Source organism: Mus caroli, unplaced genomic scaffold (assembly GCF_978045245.1).
Source record: "Mus caroli unplaced genomic scaffold, Mus_caroli_1 scaffold_17, whole genome shotgun sequence".
Taxonomy (NCBI): Eukaryota; Metazoa; Chordata; class Mammalia; order Rodentia; family Muridae; genus Mus; species Mus caroli.
This window is the reverse complement of record NW_028227272.1, coordinates 7333803-7358439: the sequence shown is the minus strand read 5'-3', so window position 1 is coordinate 7358439 and position 24637 is coordinate 7333803. Positions and strand designations below refer to the sequence as shown.

Below are 24637 nucleotides of genomic sequence, written 5' to 3'. Positions count from 1 at the left end.
GGAAAGAAAAGAACCAACTGCATGCATGTCCCAGTCTGCCCATGTTGTCAAGTCCATTGCTTTCAGGGTTCTGATGGCAAAGACCCCCAGCGGGGGCACAGCTGGGATGAGAAAACAGAAACACATGCTGCTTTCTGCAGCCTATCCCTTGGAAGACTGAGGCTTTCCAAGGAATCTATGAATTCAGAATTTGGCTTTTTTGTAGGCCTTTGGTAAAACATCTGCTTTTACTCTGCAAATGTTGAATGGAAGATATTTCCACGAATACAAATAAAAATAGTAATTTAAACTATAAAATAAAATATAAACCATATATAATACCATCTAAAATACCAACTCTCAAGGGAAAGCCACATACAAAAGAAGCCCATGTCTAAGAGCAGAAAGAGGTGAGTGCCACAGGGCAGCCAGAGGGGCTGGCATGCATGCTGTCTCACCCCGTGGCCACTTAAGCCACCACCCTAGAGACACTATCAGCTCCCTCTCGCCACTCATGGCCAGTGAGCACTGTGTAGGGCTTCCCCTTACCCCCATTCTTTCCAGGGAATCTCTGTGTAGCCTTGGCTGTCCTGGAACTCACTCAGTAGACCAGGCTGGCCTAAAACTCATAGAGATTCGACTGCTTCTGCACACCCCCATGCCCCACTGAGTGCTGGGAATAAAGGTGTGCATCACTGTGCCCAGCTGCCTGCCAGCTGGACCTCTTAATTACCCTATGTGGTTCCCATCTGACAAGTGGAGAGACGGAAGCCCAGGGCTGTTAGACTGGCTCCCCATGCAACTCCAAAGACTGTGTTCTTCTGATCACAGTCCTTGGCCTCCAAAGAGTCAGGGCTTGGGACCCATGGTCTTATCAAGGACTCTTCTTTTCTTTGCTAAATCAAGACACAAAGTTTTAATGTCATAGCCAAAAGTAATAAGAAATGATGACTGTTTCAAATCTTGGAACCCACGAGACCAAATTTCAAAAGGGAAGACAGTTGACTGAGGTCTAGTATGAAGAAACTTCCATTTCTTAGCTTCTCCGAGTCTGGAAGCCAGCCCCAGTCACACTCAGCATCTAGAAACCCAGCTCATACAGTGGCTTTGGAAGAGAAGGTCTGGAGGCTGATGAATCTCAGCTCCACCTGGCTGAGTGGGAGCAGGAGTTCCTAGTATCTGCTCAGCTCTGGGGAGGAGTACATGGTGAGTGAGGGTTTTCCATGGCACAGGTGCCCCTGGACCAAGTGCTCAGGTCACTTCTGCCAGCTTCCTTGCCATATTTGCAAGCTGTTGTATTTAGGTGACAGTCATTCAGGTTAGAAGCCCACAAGGCTGTGGAAACAGCTGTGAAAGTAAGTCATCCTGAAAGCAGGGTTGAAGCAGCTGGATGTGGGCCTGGCCCAGAGAGAAAGCTAGGTGGTGACGTTAGAAATGAAAAAAAATCCATACCCTTTGAACCAGAAATCCTGCTTCTGGGAACATGTCCTAAAGAAATGATTCAAGAGAAAGAAAACACTGTGTTCATGAAGTAGCTCTCACAGCTCAGCTGAAAAGAGTGAATCACATGGAGGTGCCCTAAACTCTGACCAATTGGAAACCCCATGGGAGCTGTGGCAGAGAACTCCTGACAACCTTTATGCAGCCCTAAAAAAAATCACTTAGAAAACCATCAGACAGGCGTGGTGGCACAGACCATGTTCCCCGCCCTTGGGCTGTAGAGGATGGAGGATCAGGGATTCAAAGTTATCCTTGGCTGTATAGTGAGTTTAAGACTAGCCTGGGTTACATGAGACCTTGTCTACAAAAGAAAGAAAGAAAGAAAGAAAGAAAGAAAGAAAGAAAGAAAGAAAGAAAGGGAAGAAAGAAAAGAAAGAAAAGAGAGAAAAGAAAGACTCCTCCCCTGTAGGCTGGGGTGATGTCACTGGTAGCATGTAAGAACTGGGAAGCTTATCCAGAGCTGCGAAAACCACTCTTACAACAGGAAACCTCATAATACAATGAAGAAAGGAATGCAGGTGATACCATGGCAAAAATTCCTGTGCCATCATAAGGGGCTGAGTTTGTAGACAAAGATGGGAGGAGAAGCAAATGTCTCTAAGTGTTGCAATATGGAAGAAAAATGTCCTTCCTTTAAAAATGCTGAGACCTGACTGAGTTCTCTTTAATGTGTAGCACACGGCCATCCCATTTCCTCAAGGTCAATAGAGACAAACATAAAAACCTGCTGTGCCTACAGGGAACATGGGATCAGAGTGTGGGGACACAAATCTGTAGTTCCAGGTATCTGGGGGGCTGAGGTAGAAGCCAACCTGGGCTACTGTCTCAAGCAAAGACTGAGAGGAGGGTGAGCACGTGCTGAGCATGTGCATGCTCTGGCCTCATCCCTAGTACCAAACACAACACCCTAGCACAGGGACCCGTTGGCCAATGGCTTCCCAGATAGCTAATACTTCAGTTCAGACTTTACCATTTGCCAGCGCCCCCTGCTGGCTCTCCTCTGCACTAAGCTTAGCGAGTCCTTGAGTGGAACTTATCTTAAGACACTAGTGCACTGCACTCCTTTCCCACCAACACACTTTCAGTGTTTACTGTCGGCCAGAAACTTCACAGCCATCCTGCCACCTACTGTGGGCAAAAGCTGAGGGGGCACAGGAGGAAATTTAGGCTCAGGGACTTAAACAATGCTTCCAAGATCACATAGCTATAACATCTGTAGGCCTGACTAAGGAACTCTCGTTCTTTCTCAGCCACTCCTTCCAACTGCCCCTACCTGAGTGGGGATAACTCAAATCCAAGTTCTGCTTGGACCCCCAAACTGTGATGACTTTGATTTCAACATGGATGTCCCTTATGGGCTGGCATGGGTCAGGGGCACTTTTGGTATTTTGATCTTACACTTAAAAAAGTATTTGTGTTGTGTGCACACATGGAGGTCAGAGGACACCGTGCAGGAGTCTGTGGTGTGCTCAGGGCTGGGAATGTGTGTTGCTTGAAGATACAAAGTCTCCGCCTCCTCTGCAGTCCCTGAGCACATGGTTAACAGTGCCAGCAGGGCGGAGGAGGTCACAGAGGTTCTTGTCTGAGGCACACACAACTTTATGTCACTTGCTTTCTGAAATCCTAAAGTGAGACCCCCGAGCCACAAGCAGACCAAGGACGATGTAGTGAGCCTGGGAGCGATCATGAGTGCCTCTAAATTATCCACTCCCAGTCACGTCTCCAGGGAATGATTTTCCAGGAAAAGGCAGTGCTGCTTTCTAAGAAAGAAACCGAGATCTTACGCAGGAGATAAAATACTGTGAAGAGCCTGAGCGAGGCTGCTTCCTAGAGTGGCCGCCTCAGAACAAAGTGCAGATAAGGGGATCACCTCTGCTGTTCTAAGAACAAGGCTCTTTACGCACGCTCTCCTGCCTCAGCCAGCACCATCCTCTCACTATCAGACAGCTTGCCAGTGTGCCTAGGGTTCACATCCACCTCCCCACACTGGCTGTTCTAGGCTGTGTTCCCTTGCTTCAAAGAAGATTGGCTTGGCCTCCATCCAGGGTTTTGACTGCACTCTGCCCTGGCGCAGGTAGTCTGACAGCAGCCCACAGAGGTACCAGTTGCCACAGAATCTCAATCTCCAATTTCCAAGGGCAACAGGCTTTGGAAAAAAAGCCATGTATGGTAGTAGGTGCAATGGTGAGGCTATTCTTTCCAGGCGACTAGACACCTATTGGTAGCAGGCTTCAACGATCTAGAGACCCTTTCCCTATGGCCCAGGAGAGGCCAGAAAGCACTTACTCACCCGCCTCGTCTTCTCCACGTCACCACATGGCAGCCGCTTCACAAAGTCAATGCCAGTCAGTGGAGTGCCCGTTGGGGGCAGGAGGATGGAAGCATCCATCATGAGATACTCCACATTCATGGGCTTTATCTAGGAGAGACAGCACAGGAAGCCTCAGCAAACGCCCTCCTGTACTTGGGCCACAAATGAGCCAGCTCTGGGTTAGACGGGGCCTATATTTCTCGTGTGCCAGATGAGTGGCAGGCTCTTTTCATTCTCCAAGTTGTGTGTGTGTGGCTTTTCCCTTCATTTAAGTCAGAGGGCCCCACGGCCACCTAGTGCTGACTGGCTGCCTTCCTTTGTGGGACATGTTTAACACTGTTTTCCAGAGACCTGAGTCCCTTTTTCAAAATCCCTGTATCCCAGAGCAGGGTGGCAGAGCCATGTTCCCACTCCAGGCTGTTCTTGGCACTGGTTTCCCAGCAGGGCCTTCTTACAATACAGATTGGCTCCAATGCTCCTACAGTGCCAGGACCTCCTCCATGGGATTCCTCCCATTCTCTCCATGGGGGTGGGGATAACAGTGAGTCTCAGGGTCTGTCATCCCTTTAGTAATAAACCTGAAGCACTAAGGAATATGTGACCAGCTTGAGTGGCACTCACTTACGTTAGCTCAGAAGCCAGTATTCTAGGGGCAGCTGAGGATGACTGTAGTTGCAAGTGTGTCGCCTTAGTACTTCTGGAGAATGTCAAGCATTGTCCAGCAGAACGCCATAAACACTGGAGTAAAAGAAGCAAACCCCAGGAAGCTTCCTGTGGGGTGGGATGAGGGGATTTTGGCTTATGGGTCTTGTATGAGGCCAGCTGCTGGGTATTTCCTATCTGGCTGGAACAACTCAGAGGTCTCCACTGCAGAGATGACAAACAGCCAGGCTCAGATTAAAAGTAACCTGCCCAAGGGCACACGGTTAGGAAGCAATAAAGGCAGACACTTCAGGGGCTTGGGAGCCCCAACTTTTTCAAATCATAAACAACCTGTAAAGTTACCATTTCCAAGCTGAAAAGGGCACCATGGAGAAGCACACTCTGGGAGGGGACTCCGCACTAGATAGAGGAGAAGTTGAAAACCTGTGCAGTGCTCCACTGTAACTGATGGTGTGAAGAGGGAAGTACCATGCACTCCTAGGCATGGCTGGGGCTGTGTGGGTCAGTAAGATGGAGGCACAGTCACTGCAACCCACATGTGAAAAGGAGGTATGACCTTGAAAGTGATCCATGGATGCTTCAGGGGGGCAGTGACAAAGATGAGGTGAGGGCTCGGCTGCTAGAGCCCTGGAGATGGGTATGGAAGCCAGGGAGCCACTTAGCCATGCTGTCTGCTCTTCTCTTTCTGACACTTTAACACTTATGTTCATTATAAATGTCCCCATCACTTCATGCTTTGGTGAGTTATGTCCATGAAAAAGATCACTTGTCATCTATTTATTGAGTGCTACTTGGGGGCTGAGAGACAAACAAAATAGAGAGCTGTCATCTCTAGTCTGTCCTCTGCTCCAGGGAGAGGCAGGGACCGCAGGAGCACTGCACCTATGCTTATTGCTCTAGAGAAGCAGCACAGAGGGCCACTCTCCATGGAGGCCCAGCTCTGACACGAGCAGGCTGGACAGACTTAGGGACACTACTCAGCCTCTCCGACTCCTGCTTTCCCTCAGCTGGATAAAGAAGACAACAGCAACAGTTCCCGAGGGAGAAAAAAGGAAAAAACAACTTTCTTCTTCTTCTTTCTTCTTCTTTCTTCTTCTTCTTCTTCTTCTTCTTCTTCTTCTTCTTCTTCTTCTTCTTCTTCTTCTTCTTCTTCTTCTTCTTCTTTTCTTTTTTCTTCCTCCTTCCTCCTCCTCCTCATTCTTCTTCAGTAGAGAATAGAGTTTACTCAGGGAATGGGGAGGGGAGTTAAGAGGGTAGTAGAGGCAGAGAAAGGCAGAGAAAGGGAGAGAGAAGAGAAGTAGAGGACAGCCATGGCTATGAGCACATGAGGAGGGGCAGGGAAGGGAATGGGGAAGGGGAGAGCAAGAGAGCAAGAAGAGAGCAAGAGAGAAAAAGAGCAATTCTAATGTTGACGATTCTACAAAGCAGATTGGTGAGGGCGTCTTGGTTATAGAGAACTGGCATATTTCAGGCTTGGAGTCAAACTCCGTCCTCTATCTGTAGCTTCCTTGATAGCAGTTCCTTGCTCCCCTCTGTCTGAGCACGCATCCTGTGACTGTTGGGTGAAGCTTTTTGGAATGTGGTAATCTGTCATAGACAGCATCTGAGACCTACAATAGAGACCTCCTTCACTTTGTTATAACCTGTCATCTCATGTTCCTATTGATGGATTTAAAGTGTCTAGATTTATGATTCTATTTTGTTCTGTGACTTCATGAAACAAGTTCCTTAACAAAACATGTATAGGGTAATCTGAGTACTGGACACGGTCACTTATATTTGGCTCAAAAATAAACTCTTACTTTCTTTAAGATGAGACTGTGTTGCATGTCAGACTCAATATATATATACAACATGCCTTCACCTTCGCAAGCAGTCAGTTCTCAATAAAGGATCCCTGTGCTTAATGATATGCAGGTGACTCTGACCACCTCACAGACACAATGCCACCACCTAATGCAGCAGTGGAACAGTATTAAGTGAGGCCTGTACCACTTCAGCTGGCAAGAGCTCATCTCCTAAGGACCAGCTGAGGACTCATGTCAGTCTCAGGGCCCAGGGCATATCCCTTTCATATTTCTGGAGAATGTTAAACGTTGTTCAGGATAAATCATAATCACTAGAGTAAGACTGTGACCATACTCTATTTTCCTGTATCCTTTTATGAAATGACAATTCATAAGTACTTCTGAATTAAAACAAATAACACCCCTTCCCCCAAGACAGATACTCCCCATATTGCCCAGGCTAGTTTTGACTTCCTGGGTTTAAATCTTCCTGCCTCAGTGTCCTAAATAGCTAGGATGAGGTGCACATGGCTATGCCCAGCCACAGTGCTTTGTTTAAAAAATAAATTCTGTCTTGGATTAAAAATCAAAATGTCTGCTGGGCAGTGGTGGCACATGCCTTTAATCCCAGCACTTGGGAGGCAGAGGCAGGTGGATTTCTGAGTTTGAGGCCAGCCTGGTGTACAGAGTGAGTTCCAGGACAGCCAGGGCTACACAGAGAAACCTTGTCTTAAAAAACAAACAAACAAACAAACAAACAAACAACCCCAGGGAGCAAGAGAGGGGAGAAGTGGACATATGTACTTTTTCACATTGGCACAGCATGAGGCCTGCTGCTGAGTGTTTTATATCTGCTTGGGGCAACTCAAGAGGTATGGGCTCCACTGCACAGATGATAAACAGCCAGGCTCAGAATGTAAGTAACCCGCCCAAGGGCACACGGTTAGGAAGCAATAAAGGCAGACACTTCAGGGGCTTGGGATGAATATACCCTGATGTTGATGTGATGGTGGCAATCACATTTACCTCACTAGCAATCTTTGCCACTTGACCAGAAAGCCCCAAATGAGACAGAGCCCTCTGCAAATTTTGCAGGCATGAAGGTATGTGCCAGCCTCTGTATGTTCTTAAGTGCTAGCCTCTGTATGTTCTTAAGTGCCAGCCTCTGTATGTTCTTATGTGCCAGCCTCTGTATGTTCTTAAGTGCTAGCCTCTGTATGTTCTTAAGTGCCAGCCTCTGTATGTTCTTAAGTGCCAGCCTCTGTATGTTCTTAAGTGCTAGCCTCTGTATGTTCTTAAGTGCCAGCCTCTGTATGTTCTTAAGTGCTAGTCTCTGTATGTTCTTATGTGCCAGCCTCTGTATGTTCTTAAGTGCCAGCCTCTGTATGTTCTGGCTTTGTACTTACTGTCATGCTCCTGTACTCATCTTCAAACATGTCCAAGAAAATCTCTTCTCCCTGCAAAGATAGGAAGGGAGTAGGGAAAAGCTTCTTCTAGCTCCATAAACACAGCAAGACAAAGACTGTGCTTGTGCTTGGCTTTGGAGGCCGCCTGCTTTTCATTACAAGTTCTTGAAAATCCCAGAAACTAAAACACACATGGGAATGTGAGCACACACGCAGATAGAAGGCTAAATATCAAACTGTGCTGCACAGCAGCCTCCTCCTGTTGAAAGTGGCGTTTCGTCAGTCATATCAGATAATTAGAGCACAACAACAACAAAAGAAGGTAATACACAATATAGAATTAAAACATAGACAAGGTTAATATTTCAGTTGCTTAACATCACTTACTTCTCCAGAGAGGTTGGGAAAGTGGGAAATGCTATTAGGTCACCATGTTAAACATGTGAGGTTTGTGCCTGGGTGGGGAGGCACAGCCGCTAGCACTAGCACTAAGTTTATATGGCTGGCTCCACTTGTTTTTGAGGAAAGTCTTGCATTTGGTTGATAAGGACAATGACTGCATAGGACTCCACCTTGGGCAAAATCCAGCGCCACCTGATTCACTGTAAGAATGGGATGGCAAAGGTGTTGTGTGCCAGAAAAGAATAGGCTGGAGCCCAGGTCTATCTGGCCACTCACTGTGAAGGCAGAATAATGCACAGAAAATGCACAGTCTCAGAGCCTGCCTCTTAGTTAGGGGTTGGGAGAAGTCAGTGCTGCCTCTGTCCTACATCATGAACTGAGTAAGAACTACCCTGTCTCCCTGGGCTGGGAATAAAATGCAAACACAGTTTTCCTTCTGTTCCCGACTGACCGAGGGGCAGCTTCTGGGAAATGGCTACTCTGTGCTTTTCTGTGTTTACAACATCAGCGCGTTCAAGAGGCAGACAGATTTCTAGAAGTTCTATGGGGAAGAGAGAGGTCCAAAGAGCACTGGGCAGCCCCAGGGTTTCTCTTTTCTTCTGGGCTGACTAGAAGGGGCATGCTTTTGCTTAAAGTTCAAGTGCAATTCTCTGAAGGGTACATGGGATTTCCTCCCCAGGGAGTGGTGGCCCACAGTGCTGCCCCTTTCTCTGGGCAAGTCTACAAGTCTACAACTGCAGCTGGATCAGGTTATCTGGTCCTGGCAAAGTAGAGTTTTAGATTACAGGATTGGGCTTAGCTCAATTAAAACCAACAATGGTGGCAGGCCTAGTGCAAAGCACCAGCAGAGTAAGCAAGGGCAGTGGGACAGAGAGGCTATGCTGCCACCTCCCAGCCCAGCAGGAACCGTGTGAGTCTTGTTCAGGGGAACCAGGACCAGGAGGACCTGCAGAGATCACTAGGATGACTCCAGCACGACTGGACTTCTGAGCCACTTATCCACCATGTGAAGTAGTAGGGTGAGAGAGTGGTCTCAGCAGACCCCATATCTGCCTTCATCTACTCACCAACTTATCTAGGAAAAGAGAGGCTACTTGGCATTCTCTCTCTCTTTTTTTTTTTTTCGAGACAGGGTTTCTCTGTGTAGCCCTGGCTGTCCTGGAACTCACTTTGTAGACCAGGTTGGTCTCGAACTCAGAAATCTGCCTGCCTCTGCCTCCTGAGTGCTGGGATTAAAGGTGTGCGCCACCACTGCCTGGCCTACTTGGCATTCTTTACACACATTTCCGTCCATTCTCCATCACTCTCAAGACTCTAGAGCAATGCCTATTCCTACTTAACTAACCCCCCCTCCAAATACTTCCTCTTTCCCCTCCCACCCTGACCATGGACATTCATTTGGAAAAGCCCTGTTGTGTTACCCTTCCATTTCCAGAGGCCATCTACCATGATGCTCACACAACCGAAACAACTTCCAGCATATGTTACATCCTCATCTGGCCAGGTTATAAAGCCAAAAGGACCTCTCAGTGTCTGGAATGACTGATGCTGATGGCATTTTCTCATGCCTTATGGTCAGAGGCAAACAAAACTGTATGACACTGGTATAAGTGGATCTCTTAAAGCGAGAACTACCTGAAGATAAATGTCTCCAGATCCTTCAGGTCCTAAGGCCATCTCACTAAACTCAGATGATGCTTCAGATGCTGCCACGAATCTTCTTAGCATGCACACTTACAGATGGTAACAATATGCAATTGATACAAGCATGGCTGATTCATACTTGTTTTCTATGTATTAGGAGATATAACTTATGAGCTTGACTTTGTCATCCACATACACCTCATAAATTACAGTAAATTTATGAGTTACTTATAAACAATTTGCCATAAACTAATAGTAAGTCCTCAGAACTTTTAATGTTCTTGTAAGAGACTGTGGGATTAAGTGCTAGTGCCCAACATTCACAAGTGTGAAAAGTACTCCAAGGGCCAGCAAAATGGCTCAGCAGGCAAGCTCACTTTTGGTGCAACCCTGATGACCCAAGTTTGATACCCATATTCCACAATGGAAGGAGTATACCAGCTCCTCAAAGTTCTCCTCTAACCTCTACATGCACACCACAGAATACACACACTTAAACTGTGCCCATATATCTACCCCACATCACTGCCTACAAGACTAGACTCCACCAACCTACTCCATGAGAGATACCCGATGCTACTGTCTGCCTGTGCTGCCAAGTACCTTATAGAAATGACGTACAAGGTGGACACTCTCTTCTCTTGCACCCTGTTGAAGAAGAAGGAAGGTGTGAGGGAAGCAGATCTGAGGGGAAACAATGGGTAACTCAGCTAAACAGGGGAGTCAGTTACAGAATCCAGCTATAATGTCTCCTCCTTAATAAAACACAAAATTCTTTCACCAGTGTGTGGGGCGGGGAGGGAGTGGATCAGAACAGATACACTCAAGGGTTAACTCTCAGTTGTTCTTTTTCACCTCTGCAGACAGGGAACAAAATAAAGAGAAATAATATAATATGCTGAGCCTCCATGTGCACGCACACATGCACGCACACACACACACACACACACACACTGTAGGTAGATATATGTTTCTACATGTATAAAAGCTTTTGTCACACAAAAGGAACATTTGAAAACTCCCAGGGCTAACCCAGAAGCAGATTACTCCAAAATAAGCCACTACAATGCAAGAATCTGGGAATCTTCCAGTGGTCTGGTTGGAGGGAGGCACCTCCAGACAAGTGGGCTTCAGCAGGACTGTGGGTGGGGTGGGGGTCAGGGTACCAGGTATCTCAGGCCTAGCTTCTCTGAGCTAAACTAGGGATGTCCAGATCAGGCAGTGCCAAGAGCCTCATGGCTGATCTCCTCAGCTGAGGGACGACAGTACAGGAAGGGCAGGGGAAGGTATGGCCTTACCTCCAAACAGGCCAGGTGCACATCCTTGATGACACAGCCAGAGCTGGTCAGTACTTGCTGCTTCAGGAGCAGGCAGCTCAGCTCCAGTGTAGCCAACCGGATCCTGCCATCTGCAGAGCACAGCAGAATCAGCCCAGTACCCACAAAGCCCAGTGTTCACCCCAAACACAAGGTCTTATTTTCCTTCTTTGAGGTTAACCACCACCTGGTGGCCTATCATCCAAAGCCTCTCACTTTGGGAATGGGGGATGGGAGTGGGGGTGGGAACCATTTCATATCAATCCCTTTCCTAGTAAGTTATGGGTTCCTTTGTCGGGTATGAGCAAGGGAAGGTGGGAGGCTATGCTGCAGCTGTGCCTGTCCAGAACAGTTTTCTTCTTCCAGGTGAGGATATAGAACAGCATGTTCTGTAAGACCCACTGTGGGTCATGTGACTTAGAATTGGGCCCTCTCACCTGCTAAGTCTGAAACTCAGGACACGGGTCACTGGTCACTTCTTATCCCACCCACTACCCTAAACTTTTCCCTCTCAGGGGCTGGGTTCCATTTCCCTTTTCCCAGCCTATATACCTCAGCCATTTTGGCTACACTAGTCTCTTGGCCAGACTACCTCGCTTGCTCTCTACTCTCATTGTCCACTTCAGTATGCTGGCCAGGTCCAGCCTGGCCTCCTCCCTCTGCCTACTTCTCAGTTATCTCCCTTTCTCTACAGGACTCATCTGCACTCTCAGGAGTCGTCAGATCCTCCTCTTATTTCATTTTTCATTCAGCACCTATGCTTCTGAGCCCTAGGTGTGAACCCACCCCTGCTCCTGATCAGGAAACAACAGCAAAGGGGCCCAGCAGAACCAGTGAGGCTCAGTTCTACAGTATGGCAGAAGACCAGGGACAACTCTGGGACCTGAATGAGCGGGCCTGACAGCCAGCACTAGCCACCCCATCCTTGCTGACATCACCAGTCTTTGGAAGGTGTCCAGAAAGGGGCTCCAAACTCTCCTTCCCACGGGGCTGACCACACTGGGTGTCTGTAGAGATTTCCTCCTGGGGGTTTACACAGCACCTGGCTCCAGGCCTGGGTGCTGGCTGGTACAACATGAAGCTTATCACAATTTGGTCACAGTTAACAGAAAGCCAACCCAGACTAGCTTAAACTATATAAGCAGAAACTGATAAGCAAACACAAACACAATGGCTGACTTATGAAATCTGTTAGGGCAGTGGGGGTGGGGTGGGCACTGGCTTAATAATGCTTTTGGGTCTCTGCTACTTTCTACATTGAAAAGGTAACTGCTTGCTACTGGAAGGCATCTCCTTCCTCCTAGGGAAGAGACTCATTGCTTACCCTAAGGCCAACTACTATTAAGCAAACTGTCCCATGGGTCTTGTTTGTTTGTCCTTCCTCCCTCCCTCCCTCCCTCCCTCCCTCCCTCCCTCCCTCCCTCCCTCCCTCCCTCCCTCCCTTCCTTCCTTTTTTATTATTTATTTTATGTATGCGAGTACACTATAACTGTCTTCAGACACACCAGAAGAGAGCATCAGATCCCATTACAGATGATTGTGAGCCACCATATAGTTGCTAGGAATTGAACTCAGGACTTCTGGAAGATCAGTCAGTGCTCTTAACTACTGTGCCATCTCTCCAGCCCTTTGCATTTTATTTCTAAGGAAAGGTGGAAGTGTAGTAGGAGAATGAGGGAGCAGAGAGTCTTTGGGCTTTGTCCCTGAGTTCTAAGATACTGAGGCCCAAGCAGGGACACACCCCAGACAACAGCCTGCTGATGCGCTAATGTTCCAAGGTTGAAACAGAGGAGAAAATTTTGTGCTTACAAATGCCAAAGCTATAAACGTGCAAAGCAGGTCTTGTTTAGCATGACAAAAGCCCAGGGAAAATTGGTCTCTGCTCACTCCTGCAGATCAATCTATCTACTCCAGACCTCCCCCCCTCTCCACTTGGAGGTTATGTGCCTCTCCAGGGCAGCTCCACTCCCTCTGCTGGCCATCACGCTCCTGCCTTCACAAGTTCTAGCCAGAGCTGACCCTATCCTTGACCACAGCACAGTTCCCTCAGTGCTACCACGCAACTGTTGACATTCCAAGCCAGGTAACTCTGACCTGTAGAGGTCCTGGGCAACTTGAGGTACTTAGCACTAGACCAGAAACATTCTTAGTCATTCTGTTCCAAGTGTCTCTAGTCATAGTCACATATCTCCTGGAGTAAAAATAGTCCTTACTCCAGCTGGGAAAGCCTAGGCCCACAGCTTCATCCCACTGCTATCACCACCTCAGTGGCTGGCTACAGATGGGTGCTGGGCCAAACCACTGGAGACAATGGGCACAAGAGTGTTTCCTCAAAAAAAAAAAAAAAAAAAAAAAAGAGTGTATCCTCACCTGACCTTCAAACCTGTTGATTCACTCAGATTCCCAGCCTAGTTCATCCCCACAATATGGCCTCAGACTCCCCAGTAAAGGAAGGTCCCAGCCATGATGAAAGAAAAGAAAGGCTGGTGTAGAGGGAGAAGAGAGGTGTGATTACACCTGAGGGTGCACACAGCTCCAGTGACCAAGTCCTGCCCACAACAGAAGGCAGATGTTGGTGCCTAGGGGAAAGGAAAGGCTGAGAGTTTTCCAGCTTCTCAAAAAGAGCAGATCTGGAACCGACAGCTTCTGTGCCTGGCTAGGGATCTGTTCCCTCGCATACCCCAAGACAGCAGTACCTGGCTGAGCAGCATTGTTCATGATCCTGATGAGCCTCTCCGCCAGCAGATGGTTGTAGGTGGTTTTCTCAGCCTCACTTGGCACTGGGAGCTGAATTCGTTTTAGTTTTTCAGGATCCATGCCTGAAATGGAGAAAGAAGAAAAATGGTCCTTGGTAAAGCTGCTCAGTGGGAGGATAAAAGTTCTTTGGAGATGGGGTCTGCAGCCACCGCCACCATGTTCCTTTTCAGTGATATCTGGCATGGCCACTGCCTTGGTTTAGCTTCTGTCTGGGTTCTGTGTACACTGGGCGTGCATAGATATATCACAATATACATGTTCCGACGGTGGGGAGATGCCTCTGTTGGTAAATGCTTGCTGCACAAGTATGAGGGCCCGAGTTCAATCCCCAGATGCCATGGACAGTATGTGGTGCATACTGTAATTCTAGCACTGAGAAGATCCTGGCTCACTGGCCAGACAGCTTAGCCCAAATCAGTGAGCTCTAGGCCAGTGAGAGACCTTGTCACAAAAAGCAAGGGGGATGGTACCTGGAACACCCAAGGTTTGCCTCTAGCCTCCAAACACATGCACATGCACACATACCTAATGAACCCACATGAACACACACGCACACCTAAACCCACATGAATACACACATGTACACACACACCCTAAGCCCATACGAATACACACATACATATACACACACACCCTAAGCCCATACGAATACACACATACATGCACACACACCTCTAAACTTACATGAATAAACACACACACACACACACACACACTATTATACAAAACATTTATTTGCTATTGCTATTTGTGAATAGGACATCAACCTGGTGTGAAAACTAACAGTAACTATGAAAGCCATATAGGACAGTGTTCTCACATTCTAGCCAATGACTGTTGACTGAACTCACTGTGGCTCAAGGCCTACTTTGTCTCTATTAGAAACAAGGGCTGTCGGGCACTTAGCAGTGAGGAGGATGGCCCTGGAGCCAATGGTGGCACCTCTGAAAGATGAGGCAGAGTAGAAAAGAAGCAGGTTTCATCAGAGCAACTCACTGCCATTCTCTGCCAAGTCTGTGCATGTAAGGACAGCCCTTTCTTCTCCATGCAGACACAGACCAAGGAACAGAGCTGAGATGTATGAGGCCCCAACAATCAGCCTTAAGCTCTCACTGATGAAAGCAAAGAGCTAAGTGGGATGCCCAACACTATGATAGCGGCAGGCTCTGAGCTGAGTGGGGCAGATGCCAGCCCTGCTCCTGAGGAGTAGATCAGCAAAGAGAGGATGACTCAAACCTTTAGCCTAGGCAGGTGGACAAAAAGTGAAACTCATAAAGCGTATCTATCACCAAGATACAAAGGAATACCACCCCCCCCCCGGGAAATAAATAGTATGTAATAAGAGACAAAAGAAAGGGTGGGATGGAGAGTGGATAAGGAAAGGGAATGGGCAAGTCTGTAATCACAGGCCATGATAATATTTTTCCTGAAGAGGTGCCAGGAGCTAAGATGGCAGGACGACCTGCCAGTGCTGCCACAGTGATCGGGGCCCGGGGCAAGCTACTGTGAACTCCTATCCTTTCCTCTGATGAGGTGCTTTAGAAATACCTGCAGAAGCCGGGCGTGGTGGCGCACGCCTTTAATCCCAGCACTTGGGAGGCAGAGGCAGGCGGATTTCTGAGTTCGAGGCCAGCCTGGTCTACAAAGTGAGTGCCAGGACAGCCAGGACTATACAGAGAAACCCTATCTCGAAAAACCAAAAAAAAAAAAAAAAAAAGAAATATCTGCAGAAATGAACACAGTGCTCGACCCAAGTACAGAGACCCTGTGGACTGTTTATGCCTGAAGCATAGCCTTTCCTGCTATTCCAGTTAGGGGAGGTGGCACTTCTCAGAATCCTTGAGTACCAGGTGGGGTTTCATCTAGAATCTTGGTAAGACAGTGGAGGTGGCACTGCTGGGTTCCCAAAGAAACTGTGCACAGTGCTGGTGCTATAAAGCAGTGTTCTGTTTGGTTGAAATGACGTGGAAAAGAAGAGATGGCCTAAGGATTGGTGTTCTGTAGGGCTCTCTCACACCCACAGAACTGCTTTGAGGCTGAACTTGTGGATTCTGCATCTTGATGCCAAGTGTCTGACTTGGAAGAACTCTGGTTCCTAGGGCAAAAATCAAATCACAACCCAATATTTTTGGCCTTCACTCCCCGAGCGGTGTCAATCTTGTCCCCACATCTCTCTTTCCTTCCATTGTGAGGGGTGGACACAGGACAGGACTGCTGCTCTGTGGCTCTGGGCAGCATCTCTCTCCCGAGTACACCACACTTTTTCTACACCATCAGCTGCTCCATTACAGAGGACAGTGACAGGCCCAGGGGTAGAGTCCCCTAGAATGTCAGCCAGTGGGAGGCAGGACTTGTGTTTTCATAGGGAGGCCCCTTTTTAGGACTGTTCTAATCTTCCTTAGACTTCTATTTTGTTCTTTCTTGACCATCTCTGGCCACGTGGCCTTTGGTGAGGGAATCAAGGCTCGGAGTGATTCTGTGCTTTCTCATTTCTTTTTAGAGATGACTCCAAAGGTGGCTGAGATCCAGTTAGGGAGGAGGGGTGGCACCACCCACACGGGTAGTCCACTATGAAAGCTGCATTCAAGGGGTGTGCACTCCAGGGCTCAGCAACAGTCACCACCTCTCCAAAAGCTCCTAGGTGCCCTTGGGCTGGTGTCTCACTGGCTGCAGAGAGTGAGAGGCAGTTCTGTCTTGATAGAGCCTTTAGAACTCTAGTCTCATGGCCCATGCAGACAGGGTCCTGAGTATAGTAAATATTCCCCTTGGAATTGCTGTCACTGGGTAGTCAGTCACTGCCGCCTCTTACTAGGTACCTATGGAAATTTGTAGTTGCAGTCTGGCTAATATGCTTCTATTTGGTGTGTGTTGCAAAAGGGAAGACTAAGGAGTAGAAGAAAATCCAACTCAAGAAAAGTGAAAGTCAGGCTGCAGGAGGCCAAAGGAATTTTTCTGGTGAAGCTCTTAAAGGTTGGCTGTTCCATGTTTTTGAAGGTAAACTTTGAGGCCCAGCTGATGGTGGTCGTCTTGTGCACTAATTATTGAGCATCTCCTGTATCAGTGTGGTAAATAATGTACCCCAATTATCTCTGAATGGTTAATTAAGAGCTGATTAGCCTGTGCTGGGCAGAGAATATAATAGGGCAGCACTTTCTATCAAAGTCAGGGGGTCCCAGGTAGACAGAAAGGAAGGAGGAAAAGAGGTGACAATGTGGAGAGGTCCCAAGGGGAGTCCTGAGGAGTATGAAGAGCAGGTCACCAAGAGATTCCCCAAGAGGACACACATGGAGCAAAGCAAGCCAGGGTGAGACTCAGATTGAAGGTAAAGGACCACGTGGCTGGGAAATATGATAGTTTAGAGGACTAGAATAGCTCAGAACCTGCCCAACCTAGGCTTGCAGTTTGTTAAAAAACTTAAAAGATTTTTGTGTCAATTATTTGGGAGTTATAATGGGAACAGATAAAACTTTTACCCCCAAATTATAGTTTACAGATAGCGGGGAGGGTTGAGGTAGGGGCCCTTAACAGGAGGTTGGTGGGAAGCCAGTGGGGTGGGAAGAAGTCACAGCCATCACCTTCATTGTGCTCTGGCTAGTTTTGGGTAGCTAGCTTTCATCTCCCAGGCCACTCAAGGTAAGTTTCATGTCTGGTTCTACTCCCAGCTCTGGATGCATAGCACAGGCCCCAGGGAAAAACAGTAGAGTGGGTTCTACTCTGGTTTCTACCCTGGCAGCACTAAGACCTCTTAAGATCTTGGTTCTTTTCAGTGTCAGGTGCCTTGCTGCATCTCCTGCAGCCTCTAAGACCTCCTCTGTTCTTTTGAACCCATCTCTCTACCTGGGCCCCAGTTCTCAAGGTGTGCGCAGCAACACACATGGCCACAACCCTGAAAGCAGCCAGAGCCCTTGAACACCAATCAAATGTTTCTCAAGAAGGTCTTATCATGTGCCAAAACCTGACTCCAAACAACTAAGCAATCAGAAAGCTCAAGTTCCGACGGTAGTTTCTGGAGGAAGGAAGGCACAATCCTATTGTGAAGGCTCCTCCTAGTGCCTGCAAGGAAAGAGATAAATAAAATATTCTTCATAAAATGAGCTCAAAAAAGAAGCCTGCCTGTAGCCGGGCATGGTGGCGCACGCCTTTAATCCCAGCACTCGGGAGGCAGAGGCAGGTGGATTTCTGAGTTCGAGGCCAGCCTGGTCTACAAAGTGAGTTCCAGGACAGCCAGGGCTATCAGAGAAACCCTGTCTCGAAAAACCAACAAAACAAAACAAAACAAAACAAAACAAAACAAAACAAAACAAAACAAAACAAAACAAAACAAAAAAAGAAGCCTGCTAAGGCCTCAGAGGTAGCAAAAAGCCCAGAGTCAACTCCGCTTTCTGCCTTTCTGCCCATATTATGAGATCCTGCTTGTCCATTCTTCCCTCTCCCTGACCAAGTATGTGTGTCATACTATTCTTAACTCAAAGGTCACTGATTAGATCTTAACGGAGGTAGCTTTATTATTTTTGAAAAAGGTCAAGCATGTAGCCTCTGACTGACCAACAACTCTCCACCCTCCTGAAAATGGTAGGGATTACAGATATGTGCTACCTACTCACTGAATTAATTCATTTTGTTATTTAAAGATTTTAATTATATCTATTATGGTGGCATAAGTGTGGTGGCCAGAGGACAACCTATGAAAGTTGGCTTTCTCTTTACCATGTGGGTCCTAGGGATCAAACATGGGTTGTTAAGCTTGACAGCAAGTACCTTTACTTGATCTTGCCTGACTTTAGTTAATTAATTATTTGAAATCAATTTTGGCCCACTATAAACAAAATAAACCAAAAAGACAAACAAGTAAAACAAAAACAAATCAACAATAACCAAAGAAACAAAAATGTTGTGTCCGGCCAGCAGATCACAGCCTGGGTTCTAGCCTGGAAAGGCATTTTGGAAACCTGGAAGAGAAGAGGGGCTAGGCGGCGAGAGAAGGGAATGAAGCTAAGACAAGATTCTGATCAAAGCTCAATTTTACTATTTCCAGACACTCAGTTATAAAGGAAGGGGGAGGGAACCCGATTTCCCGCCAAACAATCTCGGGGTCTAGTAGCAGGACGAACACGTGTGTGCCTCCAAGCAACAAAGGCAGGGTCCAGCAGTAGGCGTGGCAGGACGAATGAGCAGGAAGCTCCACCCTTGAGCAAGCAGGTTCAAGCAGATGGGGGAAGGGAGACCACACAAAAAAGTGATTCAATATGACAACTGAACAGAAGAAAGGTTACCATACGTCGGGCGTGGTGGCACACACGCCTTTAGTCCCAGCACCTGGGAGGCAGAGGCAGGCGGATTTCTGAGTTCGAGGCCAGCCTGGTCTACAGAGTGAGTTCCAGGACAGCCACAGCTACACAGAGAAACCCTGTCTCGGAAAAAAAAAAAAAGAAAGAAAGAAAGGTTACCATATAAGCAGCGGTGGAAACAAGATCCTGAGCAGTTGAGGACAGTTCAACCACAGGCCAGGAGACAGAAGGCCTGGATTCAGTTTTGTTTTCTGTGACAAGCAGTCTTGAGAAGCCAGTGTGTCGAGAAGCATTTGATCTGGGATTTTTAACTACCTGACTGAAACAAAATACCGTCTGATGGTGCTGGAGAAATAAAGCCCGTGATGGCTCACCTCTGCAGTCTACTTGACTAGATTTGGAATGACACAGGAGACACAGAAGACACGGATATGGACCTGTCTGGGAGGGTGTTCCCATAGAGGTTTAGCAGAGGAGAGATTGCCACTTCACGAGCTCTGCTTCCTGACAGAGGGTATGATGTGATCACCTGCCTCATGCTCCAGCCACAGTGGACTGCAACCCTTCTTGTCAATGCCACAATAGGACAGGGCATGTATGTAAAATGTGAGATGGCACACAGGTGTGACCCACACATGCAGTATGGTTTTCAGTTACAGAAAGGCAGGCTCTGTGGCAAATGAACTACAGCTTCTTTGCCAGTCATTTCTCTCTGTCTGAGATAAGCCTTTGGTAAGATTTTGTCCTGTTTGCACAAGTCTTAAGTCCCTCAAGAAAACTTTCAAAGATACCTTTCTCTGCAGCACAGGACCCACTGAGATCTGCCTCCCAGCAGGCCATGTGTGTCCTCATTCCTTTCCTGCCAACGGTCAGGATGGAGGTAGGTATAGAGATGTGTCACTTTCAATTAACTAATTCAAAGAGCCCAGAAGGGAAAGGGAAGGCATGGCTCCACACTATAGCTTTTACAAGCTTCCCTCCCAACTCTGACTTCTAGATTCTTCTTAGCTGCAGTACACAGGCAGGTCAAGGGTAGAAGACACCTTTGGCAAAGTTAGACAAAGGAAGCAGACAGAGGCCTGACTGAGGAGTAGCTGTGAGCAGGAGAACATGTCACTCCGTTTCCTGCTGCTTGTGACCTCAGGTTCTCCTAGCTGAAGTCTCATAGGTACTGGCAGCACTGGCGAGCTTTAGACAACTGTTCTGAGAGCTAAGCGGATTGTCAGTCAGTTTCTAATGTATTTCTGAGTCTGAGCTTGTGTCAGCTGCAATCTGCAAAGTGGTATCTGCCAGCTCTCATCCCCACAATCTTGTCGCCCACTTTTCAGCTTTTCCATACCTCTTGGTGGTGTTCCAGGAACTTCTTAGCAAAACAAAACAAATCCCAAAGCTCAAAGTGCCTCCTGGGTAAACAGTGGGGGCAGCATAGGACATGGAGTGAATTGGAGAGGCTAGGACTACAGAGCCACCCAACATACAGCCTCCTCTCAGACTTGACCGAGGTGAAGGCTACATTTTCTATTACAGATACTAACCAGAATTTATTAAGTGGCCCGGCTGAATCATGCCACCGCCTTCCTCTGTCAGGCAACCCTTCCCACTGTGGGCCCTTCATTTCAAGGCAGTGTCTCATCTATTAAGATTTACTGGAAGGCTTGAGCTCACATTTGGTTTCTATTAACAAGGCTTTCAGGCTGAAATTGTCTTCTAAGGGGGAAAATATCAACTAAGAAGAGAATATCTTATTTGGGGCCTGTTTCAGGGGGAAAGGACATGGAAAAGAGAAGCTGGAATCAAATGTAGCTAACCAGTAAGCCAGCCAGCCAAACAGCCCCCATTCAAAGTCACCCAAGGCAGCCCCTGGGCACAGTGGCTAGGCTGGCATACCATGTACCACAGTCCCTCCATCAGCAGCTTCCCCAGGTTGTCAGGGTCTCTGGGTGTCAAACTTGAGCTTTTGATTCTTTAATTTGCCTGTTTAAATGGCCCAATTTTACTAGTTCTAGTGACTATTTGTCCAGAGAAACTGAAGTCAGGAATTCGGTCATCACCCAGATTGTTCCCATCCACATCAAAAGGAAGGCCTGGTCCTCAGCTGTGAGCTCCTCCTGTCTCATTAGCAATTGCAGGGTCTCCACTGACTCATCCTCTTGCTGGACCTGCACCCTTCACACTCAATTCTGATGTCCAGCCTATTGGCATAGCCTGCTCTGATTCCCAAGTCTGTCACAGATCCTGCAGCTCCATTCCCACAGCCCACACTATCTCCACTGCTTCCTCATGAGTTGCTCAGCTTCTCTCCAGCAGCTCACTCCCCTACTCTGAAAAGCCCAAGAGCTGGAGGCTACTCTGGACACTTATCATCTGAGGATATTCTTTCTTTTTTTGCCTATTATTTAGATTATTTATTTTATATGTACATATATCTTGCCTGCATACATATGTCTGTGCACCATCTGCATAGTTGACTGATAGTTGTAAGCCACCATGTGGGTGCTGGGAAGCAAACCTGGGTCCTCTGGAAGAGCAGTCAGTGCTCTTAACTGCCAAGCCATCTCTCCAGCCTCTCTGAGGGCATTTTCCTGCCAAGTTCTCTAGGGATTCCCTGCTATACTTGGCATAAACTTGAATCTCGTCACATGCCTCCCTGGGCAGTCTCACTAGGTTTATGTGCTGCTCTTAGAATATGTCTCCACTTCCCTACTGCAAGCTTTGCCTGGAGCAGTCTCTTCATCCTTACAGAGTTTACTCCGTGGCACACTTCCGGCTCTGTTCTAAGTTGTCCCATCTATTGGAGAAGCATTCCCTAGCTGCTTTGGCTGTCACCCAGCTATACTCTACCACTCCTTGCTCTGACCTCTCATTTCCTGCTTCCCTTTCCCACTGCCTTGAGTTCACTTAGATATGACTGGTCAGACTCGTCCCAGTTCACTCAGCAGTGCCTTGCATGGGACATGTGCTAGTCTCACCAGTACTTACATTGTCCACATCTGGCATGGCTCTGGCTGGACTAGAATCCATCCTGAGGGATGCAGTAGGCATGAAACTTCCTGGCTCAACTGGCTCTATAACCACCACGGCTCACTGAACAGAGCTTTTGGGCCACTGTGCTTCCTCCCAGGATGACTCCAGCCTGCTGGCTTCTTGAAGCACCTGGCTTGAAGCTTGCTACCTTCCCACCGTAGTGTTCCTAGTGGCCGATGTGTTCCCAGCTCTGTGCACCCTGTGACTCTGCCCTTTGCCACCTTTCGTTTTGGACACTTCTTCCTCAAACACATGGTCCAAGAATAGTCCAGAAATCATTCCTGACTCCTGCAGGCAGGCTCTCACCTCCTGTGTAGCTTCCCAATGACAGGGATGCGAAGGGTCTGCCTAGAATCTGTACCCACAACAAGAGAGCTCCAGGCTAAGAGCACTGCTGAGTACACACGTTGGAAAGCATGTTGGCTTTAGGAACACCTGAGGAGACTGTTGGTGAACTTCTTTAAAGTTTTTTGGAATTTACTTATTTTACTTTATGTATATGAATTATTTGCCTGTATGCATGCATGTATGTGTACCACATGCATGCCTGATGATCTGAAAATGTGTGATGTTTGGAATTGTGGAGACTCATGAGAGGGTATAAAAAATGCTAGGCTACAGTCCTGAGAGGGATTACGGCTACTGCTGTTCCTTCTTTTGCTGGTTGGAGATATCTTGATGATTAAGATCAAAACTGCCCCAAGGAACTCAATGCCCCCAATCAACAGGAAATAGTCTAACTATATTAACACCCCCTTTCCCCTCTAGCCTTCTTTCTCTTCTACCTAGTGTTGGAGGGTTGGGAGGGATTAGGGTGGAGAAGGGTGATATAGGAACCCTTAAGGTAGCCAAAAGTCTGGCTACCGTGCTCTAGAAACAGCAATGGGTGCATCCATCTCTCTCTCTCTCTCTTTCTCTCTCTCTCTCTCTCTCTCTCTCTCTCTCTCTCTCTCTCACACAAACACACACACACACACACACACACACACACACACACACACACACCTAAGCTTTTATTTTAAGAAACCACAGAAGAGAAATTACATCTGAAGGAAGCAGCAGAATGTATTAAATAAATTTAAGACTAGAAATCAGTGAAACAGGAAAACCATCTAGCCAAAGTGGTCAGAAAAAAGATGATCCCAAATTATCAATACCACAAACTAGACAGGGACCCAGACTAAGATCTTATAGACAATGCAAGATGACAGAGGAGAATCATGAACAAATTTGTATTAATAAATTTAACAGGTTAGATGAAATGGACAAATACCTTGAAAGATGCAAATCACCAAACCTCACTCAAAAGAGATGCTCTAACATTTCTAACACTGGAGAAACTCAGTGGTTAAAACTTTCCTTCAGGGGCTGGAGAGATGGCTCAGCGGGTAAGAGCACTGACTGCTCTTCTGAAGGTCCTAAATTCAAATCCCAGCAACCATATGATGGCTCACAACCACTCATAATGAGATCTGACACCCTCTTCTGGTGTGTCTGAAGACAGCTACAGTGTACTTATGTATAATAATAAATAAATCTTTGGACCAGAGCGAGCGGGGCCAACCGGAGCGAGCAGAGGTCCTCAATTCAATTCCCAACAACCACATGAAGGCTCATAGCCATCTGTACAGCTACAGTGTGCTCATATATATAAAATAAATTAATCTTTTTTTTAAAAGCCTTCCCTTTAGCTGAGTGTGCTGGAGCACTCCTACAATCTCAACATTTGGAGATAAGGCAGGGGGATTGCAAGTCAGCTAAAGCTACATCATTGATCTCAAGATAAAAAAAATTCTCATAGACGATACCTTGATAACTGGAATCAGGAGCATCCCTAGAAAGCTAATGCAAAGGAAACTCCCAGGAATCTATGAGGGTGACCCTAGCTAAGACTTCTAGCAATGGGGTACATGAAGCCTGAACTGGCTAAATCCTGTTATCAGGCAAGACTTCCAGTAGAGCGATTGGGTCACCACAAAACCTTTGAACTACAAGTGCTGGGGTAAAGGTGGCCCAGAGATTGTGTGTGTGTATGGGGGCAGGGGCTGGTCAGCCAACAACTGGCCCAGCCTGAGACCCATGTCGCAAGAGGAAGTCCACCCCTGACACTGCCTGGAGGGCCAGGACCCAAAGGCTGGAAAGCCCAGAGACCAAGGATAGAACCAAACATGACTGGCAAATCAAACAAGCAAATAAACAAAAGAAACAAAGAAAAGTCAACGAAATGATTCCTAATGATAGTTGCTATACTCATATATTGGTGTCTAGTCCAATTATCATCAGAGAGGCTTTACCCAGCAACTGATGGAAACAGATGCAGAGACCCACAGTCAAACATTAGGTAGAGCTCAAAGAATTATGCAGAAGAGGGGGAGGAGGGATTGTAGGAGTCAGAGAGGTCAAGGACACAAGAAAACCCACAGAATCACTTAACCCGGGCTCACAGGAGCTCACACAGACTGAACCACTAACCAGGGAGCCTCCATGGGACAGACCTAGGCTCTCTGGACTTGTTATAGTTGTGTAGCTTGGTCTTCCTGTGGGACTCCTAACAGTAGGA

General features: G+C 47.3%; 1 protein-coding gene across 4 annotated transcripts in view; it reads right to left on the bottom strand.

The window, feature by feature from the left end:
• Clec16a (C-type lectin domain containing 16A) overlaps nucleotides 1-24637 on the bottom strand; it is a 204792-nt gene that overhangs the window by 104904 nt on the left and 75251 nt on the right. For all 4 annotated transcript variants that reach the window (XM_085832396.1, XM_029470211.1, XM_021184743.2 and 1 more), the window contains exons 13-17: nucleotides 13705-13827; nucleotides 10991-11100; nucleotides 10296-10340; nucleotides 7647-7697; nucleotides 3770-3898 (exon numbers count right to left, since the gene is read on the bottom strand). In XM_085832396.1, coding sequence (XP_085688522.1) covers nucleotides 3770-3898; nucleotides 7647-7697; nucleotides 10296-10340; nucleotides 10991-11100; nucleotides 13705-13827 — 458 coding nt within the window. The remainder of the gene's footprint in view (nucleotides 1-3769; nucleotides 3899-7646; nucleotides 7698-10295; nucleotides 10341-10990; nucleotides 11101-13704; nucleotides 13828-24637) is intronic.